Source organism: Gekko japonicus, unplaced genomic scaffold (genome assembly GCF_001447785.1).
Source record: "Gekko japonicus isolate JY-2015 unplaced genomic scaffold, Gekko_japonicus_V1.1 scaffold1358, whole genome shotgun sequence".
In the NCBI taxonomy this organism is placed as follows: Eukaryota; Metazoa; Chordata; class Lepidosauria; order Squamata; family Gekkonidae; genus Gekko; species Gekko japonicus.
Window position 1 is genome coordinate 174,382 of NW_015160880.1, and position 9,458 is coordinate 183,839.

General features: G+C 50.1%; 1 protein-coding gene across 4 annotated transcripts in view; it reads left to right on the top strand.

Annotated features, from left to right (window-relative positions):
* Positions 1 to 7,786, top strand: part of MED25 (mediator complex subunit 25) — a 31,568-nt gene extending 23,782 nt beyond the window's left edge. For 3 of the 4 annotated variants that reach the window (XM_015423046.1, XM_015423068.1, XM_015423054.1), the window contains exons 14-20: positions 877 to 984; positions 1,338 to 1,511; positions 2,268 to 2,369; positions 2,503 to 2,577; positions 5,542 to 5,715; positions 6,920 to 7,127; positions 7,311 to 7,786. In XM_015423046.1, the coding sequence (XP_015278532.1) occupies positions 877 to 984; positions 1,338 to 1,511; positions 2,268 to 2,369; positions 2,503 to 2,577; positions 5,542 to 5,715; positions 6,920 to 7,127; positions 7,311 to 7,420 (951 nt within the window). In that variant the 3' untranslated portion in view covers positions 7,421 to 7,786. The remainder of the gene's footprint in view (positions 1 to 876; positions 985 to 1,337; positions 1,512 to 2,267; positions 2,370 to 2,502; positions 2,578 to 5,541; positions 5,716 to 6,919; positions 7,128 to 7,310) is intronic. The other variant, XM_015423060.1, reaches the window with a different exon arrangement.
* The last annotated feature ends 1,672 nt before the right edge of the window (positions 7,787 to 9,458 follow it).

The following is a 9,458-nucleotide window of genomic DNA, read 5'->3' on the forward strand; positions in this document are numbered from 1 at the left end:
TTTGCAGTGCAGTTAACAGGCAGGTCGCTGCACGGGTGTGGTTATGTTGCTGTCTTTAGCCATAGATTAGAGGCTGGAAATTTATTCCCTTCTTCCTCCTGCCATGATTTCCCCTCTTGGAAATGACTATAATACTGATACTTTTGTATAGATTTTGTGGGTTTTGTGTGTGTGTTGTATGTGTGCGTGTGTTAAGTGCCATCAAGTCCCTTCTGACTTATGGCAGCCCTATGAATTAATGACCTCCAAAACGTCCTAACGCTAACAGCCTTGCTCTGGTCTTGCAAACTGAGGGCCATGGCTTCCTTGATTGAGTCAATCCATTGAGTCTTCCACTTTTCCTGCTCTTTTCAACTTTTCCTAGTATTATTGTCTTTTCCAGTGAGTCTTGTCTTCTCATAATGGGACCACATAGCCTCAGTTTGGTCATTTTAACTTCTAGGGAGAGTTCAGGCTGAAATTGATCTAGAACCCACTTAGTTGTCTTTTGGTGATCCACGGTATCCATAAAACCCCTCCAACAATGCGTATGAATGAATGAATCAAATTTCTTCCAGTCAGCTTTCTTCATTGTCCCAACTTTCACATCTCCATACATTGTAATGGGGAATACTGTAGTATGAATGATCATCATCTTGGTCGCCAGAAACATACCCTTATGCTTAGTGATCTTTTCTAGCTCCTTCATGGCTGCCCTTCAAAAGTCTCAATCTCCTTCTGTTTCCTTGGACAGTATAGGATGTTCTATTGCGTTTCTTGGTTTCTGTGTTACAGGGTAACTCCGTTTAGGATTTGCTGTGTCCCAGTTATTACTGTCGGTATATGGAGCTCAGGTTCCTATCGGCTTCGCCACTGACTGCCTCTGTTCCCCTGCAGACCACTCTGGGCCACCTGTTCCGCAACTCACGCATGGTGCAGTTCCATTTCACCAACAAGGACCTGGAGTCGCTGAAGGGACTCTACCGCATCATGGGCAATGGATTTGTAAGGCGCTGCAGTGCAGGAGGGTGGGGGTGCAGATGGTTGGAGGGTGACCCCGCTGATTTAGAAAAGGCAGAGTCTCCCCAGTGTGTGCCTCTCAGGCACAAGGGTTAAAGGTTCCTGTTGGCAAGACGCTTGACCATGAACTTTGTAGGCGGGATTTCTTGCCTGTAGCCTTGTAGCCACAGCTGACAAATCTTGGCCATGGGAACAGAACCTCCCCTCTTTTTTTTAGGTGGAGTTTCTTAGTCATGGGGGCTGCTTCACATTCTTGGGAAGGAAGCCTATTCTTAGCGATGGCGGGTGCAAATCCTGTAGCAGATGCCTTTTGATTTAATTTTTTTTCCCCTCTCGAGCAGGCGGGCTGTGTGCATTTTCCTCACACCACTCCCTGTGAGGTGCGAGTGCTGATGCTGCTGTATTCTTCCAAGAAGAAAATCTTCATGGGGCTCATTCCCTACGACCAGAGCGGCTTTGTCAACGGCATTCGACAGGTCATCACCAACCACAAACAGGTTCAACAACAAAAGGTAGGTAGCTCCTCTCCCCCCACTTTCCCCACCCCACTCCAGGCAATGGTCTTTCTCCTTCTCTCCGCCTCCAGCCAATGCTCCCTCTAATCTGTGGAGTCTTGTGAGCAAAAAATTCTACTTTGTGAGCTACTGGCATTAAAGCTGTGAGTGAGCGATTTGGCTGCTGCATAAATTAGTTAGCTCTGGAGCCGTCCTTCCTGAGCGAAGACAGAAATGTGTGAGCCAGAAGCTAAAAAAAATGGTGAGCTAGCTCACAGTAACTCAGCTTAGAGGGAACACTACCCCCAGCCGAGAAAATGCATTGGGTGTTCACTGAGCTCTTGACCTACCACACTACCGAGGAAAATAACTCCCTCTTAACCTCATAAAACCTCTCCTCCTCCTCCTCCTCCCCATGTGCTGATACAGCACAGCAGATAGGAGAACAATCTGTGATTTGAATTCCTCCTCGGTAAAACCTGATCATCTGGTGAATGAGATCTTCAGAGGTCTAGCTTGGATCTCTTCTGGGTGAACTGGGCCTTCTTTTCAGCTTCTGGTCCAGCTTTTTGTGTATTTCTTGTTGCTTGACTGTATCACTTTGTTTGCAGGTTTACTTTTTGATCACCTTCTGGTCACCGTAGGCCTTTAGCTCAGGGAAAGCGTGGGCTGTTTTTTTTACTGAAGTGATGCCAGCCAGTCCACAGATGGTCCCTTCTGGCCTGGCACATTCCCCCTTATTTTCCATTGTTTGTTTCTCTTTTATCTCCGCAGCAAATGGGGGGGTCTCAGCCCATGGGGTCCGCACCTGGCGCACAGAACTTCCTGCCCAAACAGCCTGGGGCTTTGCCGGTGGCACAGGGGGTCCAACAACAGGTAAGAAGGTGTATCAGGTGAGGATGTCTGTAGCTATTTTGGTGAAAGTAGCCAGATATGAGTACAGAATCCCACTGCTTGTTTTCCTATTACAACAGTTACCCACTCTTTCCCTCCTCTCCTCCTTCTGCAGATGGGTGGGCAGCAGGTGAGCCCCGGTATGCCTCAGGTGGGAATCATGGAAGAACAGCAACGGCAACAGGGCATGGTGAGTCATGGGGCAGCTGCTGAATCAACTGGGGGTGGAATCCTTGGAAACCTTGACGTATCACTTGTCTATCAAGAAGAACAGAGTAAGAATCCAGTAGCACCTTAAAGACTAACAAAATTTGTGGCAGGGTATGAGCTTTCAGGAGTCACTGCTTGCTTCTTCGGATACCGCTAGAATGTGGGTCTCTGTCCTACATATTGAAAAATGGAGTGACTTCAGATGCCAAATGACACTAGCAGGCAAATAACAATAGCAGGAGTGTATTAGGTGTGATATGCAGAGAAATAGCAGGTATGGAGAAATCAGCATTGGTAATGAGGCAGGAAACCTAGATCTCAATTCAGTCCAAGTGGACACATTGTCTTGAGCTTCGTTATCAGTTGCAGTTCAACAGGCTATCTTTCTAATCTCCCTTTGAAATTCCTTTGTAAAATAACTGCTACTGTTAGGTCAGCAACTGAATGTCCTGGAAGGTTAAAATGTTCCCCACTGGTTTTTGAATGTTGTGGTTTCTAATCTCAGACTTATGTCCATTTATTCTTTATCAAAGGGATTGGCCTGTTTGTCCAATGTAGAGGGTGAAAGGGCATTGCTGACACATCATTGCATAAATCACATTGATTAGAGGATGAGCAGGAGTATGAACCTGAGATGGTATGGCTGATGTTGCTAGGTCCACTGATCTAGGACCTATGTGAGACAAAGTTGACATATTGGTTTATTGCAGGCTTGGATACCAGAGTCCATGTTACTGCTAAGTAGTTTATCACTGCGGATGAAAAGTTGTTTTAGGTTAGCAGGCTATTTCTTCTTTCCTTATATATAATGCTATTTTGGTGTGAACACTGCACACGCTCCCACAGCCTTTGGGTCCCTCAGCTGCCACTCTGAAGGTCTGCCAATCCCCAGGCTGCATTCCCTCGCTGCGTTGCCTCACTCCCGCCCACAGAGCCCACGCCCAGCGTCTCGGCCTCAGTCTGGGGGGAGCCGGTGAAGGGGATGGACGCTCCAGGAGAGACAGGTGGCATCGGGCCTCCCCTTTGCCAGGACGGCTTCCATCTGCTCCCCATCCTTTCCCCCCTCGCTTCGCAGGGTGCTGGTAGGGCTCTGGGAGAGGCGGGTGGTGGTGGCCCACATGACGCAGTTCAGCCTGGGCAAGTGGCCTCCCGCAGACGGGGGGTGGCAAGCCCAATGTCCCGCTCAGAACAAGGCCTGGCCTCAGCTTGGCGGGGTTCCCGTCCTGCGTTGGGCTGGCATGGTGCTTGGCCGAAGCTGCCGGGGGGGGGGGATGTGGGCGGGCCTCTTCATGCCGCCTTTCCCTTGCCCTCTTGGGAGAGTGCTTCCCACAGCCAGCCTCCCCTTCAGAGCTCCATCTCTCGCTTCTCTTCCTGCCTCTTTTCTCTCACTCATCCCCCCGGCTCTCCTGGAGGTTCCCTCGCTCTCTCTGCTGAATGGATCTCTGCCGAAAGGGACAGGGCGATGCCTTGCTGTGAAGCACATGAAGGATCCCTCCGCTTTCTTAATGCCCCCACCACCACTTCCTCTTTCCGCCTCGAATCTCTTTTGATCTCGCTCTCTCCTCTCCATCCCTTGCTCTGCTCTCTGCCTCCGCCTGCCCCGTCTGGCCGTCCATCTCTCCCTTCCTCCTAACGCTGCCTCCGGCCCCCTGTCATCAGCACACTTACCTGGAAGTCCGACTGAGTGCAATAAAACTCCCAAGTAAGTAGGCTGCAATCTGGACCTTTTCCCCTGCAGTCGGTTCTGCGGATCTCCCCTTTCCATCTGTTCTCTCTCAGACCGGCTGCCTGATTTCTTTCTTTCTCCCTCCCTCCGGTTCGCTCTCTCTCCCCCCCTTCCCCCCTGTTTGCAGATTTCACTTTCGAGTTCTTCTGAGTCTACCTTGCTTGGTTGCTTCTGTCGTCCTGTCCCACTCTTCCCTCCCCTGCCCGTCCATCCATCCCTCCCTCCCTCCGCCTCTCTTTCTCTCCTCACAGGGTGTCTGTTGTGGGGAGGGGAAGGGAAAGGAGTTTGTAAGCTGCTCTGAGACACCTTTGGGTAATGAAGGGCGGGGGTATAAATCCAGTATCTTCTTCTTCTCTGCGGCGTCTCCAGAGACTCTCTTTCTTGAGCTCGTTACATTTATTTCCGCAACGGGCCTTATTACCAGTCTGTCTATAAGCAAGAAAAGGTTGGCCCCCAGTGCCCGTGTGAGGGAAGTCTCACCATCCATCATGAGTTGTAGGTCATTAATAATGCATTGAACTGGCTTGAGTTATGAGCTTCCTCATTCCCGTGTGGTGCAGACACAGGCACTGCTGAGGCCTGTCTCTCCACTCTAGGCCCTACCCTTTGCACAATTCCAGTATTTTTCAAAGTGTCAGAGAAAGCAAGCTCCTCAGCAGAAGATTGCCTCTGCAATGTAAATGGTTTTAAGTGTGTGCTGTTTGGTTTTAGGCCACTGAAGAAGGCTCTGTGAGCCAAAATGCATCTGGTTTAGTGGCTTTTTATGAGATATTCACATATGTGATTCGTGTTCACTCTAGAGGTTGGATTTTAGCATTTATTGCGTATCTGTCTTGTTTCCAACTGTTACACAGTGTAATAAATACTTTGTTATGTTTTTAAGTTTGTTATACTCAACCTTCTGAGCATCCTCTGTTAGAAACCACCTTCCCCTTATACAGACCCTGATAAAACACCCTTCTGTAACTGGCATGTTTCAAACGCTGCTGGGCCAGTCATGCGTCTATGCCTGATTGCACCGGATAACAAGTGGTGGATTCTTATCTGATGCATAGTGAACCTTGTGGCAGCTCATTTGCCTTCGTGGGTCAATCTCTGCACGCAGCTTTGTTGCCGCACCCTCCAAACTGAGAGCAGGGCGAGGCAGTGTTTGAACTCCAGAAACCCTGGGCATGCATAGATACATCTCTGTGTTGTTTTTTCTTTTTCTCAACCCAGATGCCAATTAGAATGCAGCAACCCCAGCAAGCTGCTCCACCCACCAGTCAGCCCCCGCAAGCACCAGGTCCCCCACAACCTGGGCCGCAGGCCACCCAAGGAGGTGCTATGCTTCGGCCCCAGAACCCTGGAGCCAACCCTCAACTTCGCAGCCTCCTCCTGAGCCAGCAGCCGGTAAGCATCACAACGACTCCTCTCTCCACTAAAGCCTCTGAGGTTATTTAGGGGGGCTCCATTTTTTTTTGGTACAAAGCCTGTTGTGATCCATCCTGGCACAGTTCCTTTCTTCTGGAGGGGTGAATGCCCCCAAAGCCTCCCCCCTCGGAGGAGTGCATGAAGCTTGGCAAGGAGTAGCTTCTTATTGCTTCTGTGGAGGAAGGCATTGGGGACTGATCGACTTTAGCAGCAGGGCCATGTAAATCATCATCTCCCTTCTGTTGGCGGAGTTGATCCATTGCCCCTCCCACCATTGTTAGTTTCTGGCCCTTCCATTTTTTGTTAGAAGAACAAGCCGAAAGGAAAGCTCCTGTGTAATCACCGGGTGCATTTTACACAGAATCTTTTAGTTTTGTTCGTTCATTTACAATCCTGTCCGTCTCCACAATGGGGGCTCTTTTCTTAGGACAAAGACCGAAGAATTCTAAGTGAAGACAGAATGTCCTTGGGGGAATACAGAGATGCAGTGGGAGTGAACACAGTTTCTGCTCAGAAAATGTGCCTTGGAAGATGGCTAATATGTGCTAAAACCATTGCCACCACATTTCAGAAAACATTATTTTGTCACACTCAGCCAGCTAGAAAGGGAGGGAACCAGAATCCAAAGCCTCAAGGAGGTCACATGGGCAGTGGGACGGAGTTCCTCCATCCTATAGAAGACTTTTTTTAAAAGCCCTGTTATATAAGAGGGATAGCCCAGGATACCCTGGTCTCATCAGATCTCGGAAGCTAAGCCAGGTTGGCCCTGGCTAGTATTTGGATGGGAAACCTCCAAGGAATACCAAGGGTGTGACATGGAGTCAGGCAATGGCAAACCACCTCTGACGGTCTCTTGCCTTGAAAACCATACCAGGTCACCATAACTGTGACTTGATGGCAAAAACAACAAATAAAAGGGAAATATGCTACCTTGGAGAGGGGAAAGCATTTGAGAGACAATTAGCAGCAGTGCTGCAAGTCTTGAATTTGAAGCATGCCCTGAAACTGGGATGGGGAAGACTCCTTCCCTGGAAAAGCTAAGCAATTTACATAGACCTGTCTCTAGAAACATTGCAAAAAACGTACCTGCTCCAGGTTCTGCCTCTCCTTCCGTTGAAAATGAACTTGCACGGTGAAACCCAACGTGTCTGATCTTCCGTCCTGTGCTTTCCTATGTTCGTAGCCGCAAGCTGGAGTTCCTCAGTCTCAGCCGCCCCTCCACCACCTCCAGCAGGGTTCTCCAGGAATGTTGCCACATCAGTCCATGGGGCAGGCTCTTGGGCATCAGCCTCCCGGGCAGCAGCAGCTCCAGCTCCCAGGACAGCCCCTCATGCACCAAGCCCCCGGACAACAGTGGCCTGCACAGATGGTGCCCCGGGCACCGTTGCAAGGTACCGTGGTGACTTCACATATTTGTGCAAAAACAGCCGTTCCCCCACCCCAGGGACAGCTGCATGTGAGAAGCTGGGCAGGGCTCTTGGTTCGAAAAACATTCCTGTCCCAGAGATTGTCCCCACACACCACGTCCCTTCAACCTGCTATATCCCCTCCCTCCTTTTCTGCCCCCTCCCCAGGTCAGATGCTGATGAACGCCGGTCCCCGGGGACCTGTATCCCAGCAAGGCTTGCAGCAGGTTCCGGCCCCGAGTGTCATGGAAGACGACATCCTCATGGACCTCATCTGACGGTGGAGGATCTTGCTCCAGAGTCACCCAGAGCTGAAACGTTTTCTGCTCTCACTTCCCTGTCGGGCGACCCATCTCACCTGTAATATTTTTTTCTCCTGTTTGTTAGCAAATATTATTATTCTCTTGCACTCTGCATCTTGGTCTTTCTCAAAACGGGTGCCCGTCTACAGTAACCACGCTTAGTTGCTCAGCCTGCTGGTGCCCCTTTTGGAACTCTGGACTCGGTGGCACTTGCCAGAGATGGGGAAAGGAAATCAGGGTCTTAACCCGAGCCCAACCCAAATTCTCCAGCTGGCCCCCTGAATTGCTACTTCACAGGGAGGTCTGGATGCCATTCTCCCCCTGTGAGTCCCACATTATTTTTCTACAGTACTCATAATTATCCTTCCTTGCTGGGGCTGAAGATGGCTTATCTGATGGAAGTCAATGCATTCAACAGGATGGGACGTGCACTGTAATAATAATAACAACAACAACAACAAGAAGAGATTGGATTTCTACCCCGCCCTTCACTACCCAAGGGAGTCTCAGAGCAGCTTACAAACTCCTTTCCCTTCCCCTCCCCACAACAGACACCCTGTGAGGTGGGTGGGGCTGAGAGAGCTCTTGACAGAAACTGGTCTTTTTTCAAGGACGGCTCTTATCAGAACTACGGCTTGCCCAAGGTCATCCAGCCAGGTGCATATGGAGGAGTGGGGAATCAAACCCGGTTCTCCCAAATTAGAGTCCGTGCACCTAACCACTACACCAAACTGGCCCTCAGGCTAGGATTGAAGACTGTGCTTTGTTTCCCCTAGGTCCCCGTGATCAGATGTGTGTGGTGAGTTTCATGCTAATTTCCAGGGCCCTGCAAGCTTGATCTGGATTGGGAGCACGGCATGTGGGGAGAGAAGAGGCTCATGCCTCACCGTCTCACCGTGCTCCAGACCTGAAATGGCCCCGGGAGGGGGCCTCTGCTTGCCCCATTGGTGATACTCAGGTGTACCCTATCATCATGCATGGAGCCCCTGGTGGGGCAAACAGTGCCCCCCTGGGGCCATTTCAGAAAAATGGCATTGGGGGGGGGGGGAGGCATAAGCAGCCTGGTCCCTGAGGTTGCCTTCCAACTTGGGCCCTGCAAATCTGGGAACCGAGCATCCAGCACAGGACGTACAACACACGTGTGATTGCGGAGACCGAGGAGAAGATGTGATGTGACGTTATGCCCATATCTGTAAGGAGAAGATGGAGATTGGAGAATCTGAGGGGGCAAGGAAGAAGGCTGGGGGGAGACTGTCAGCTGGAGAAGTACAAAGGGAGATTGGTTCCCCCCCCCCCTTTAAGCCTCAAAAACTGGCCATCTGAACCAAAAGCCTGTTTTAGGAGCCAGCCTTCCCCTCCACCTGCATTTTTTGGCCCTTTAGTTCTCATATCCATGCTGCCCAGTACAACCTCTCCTCGTTCAGTTTTTAACCACCACCACCACCACCCGCCTGCCCCAAGAAAAAATGCAGCATGTACACAGAACATCCAGGTTGATTTTCAGGTGGCAGGTTGATTTAACTGAATCCAAGTTAAAACATTGTCTTGTTTCAAAATGGGAGCTCCCTTAAAAGAAATCTAGATCTGGGAACTGAGCATCCAGCACAGAATGTGCAACACGGGTGTGATTGCGGAGACTGAGGGGAAACTGCGATGTGTCGTTAGGCCCGTGTCTGATGTAACTGAATTTAAGTTAAACATTGTCTTGTTTCAAAATGGGAGTTCCCTTGAAACAGAAATCTTGACCAATGGATAGTAGTGACTGGGAGCTTAAAACCAAAACACCTTTAGGTGGTGCATTAGTTCTAGTGTCCTAAAAGTGCACAGGAGAGGGCTGGAACTGGGGCTGTCTGTGAAAAGTAGAAGGGGTTGTAGAGAAAGCAAGGTGGGGGAGAAGTAGCCCTGGTGTGTCAAAGCAGTCTAAAAGGATGCTGAAAACAGGATTCTTGTGCCGCATTCATTGACTGACACACACACACACACCCCTTTAGAGAGGCTCACACCCTTGCTGGTC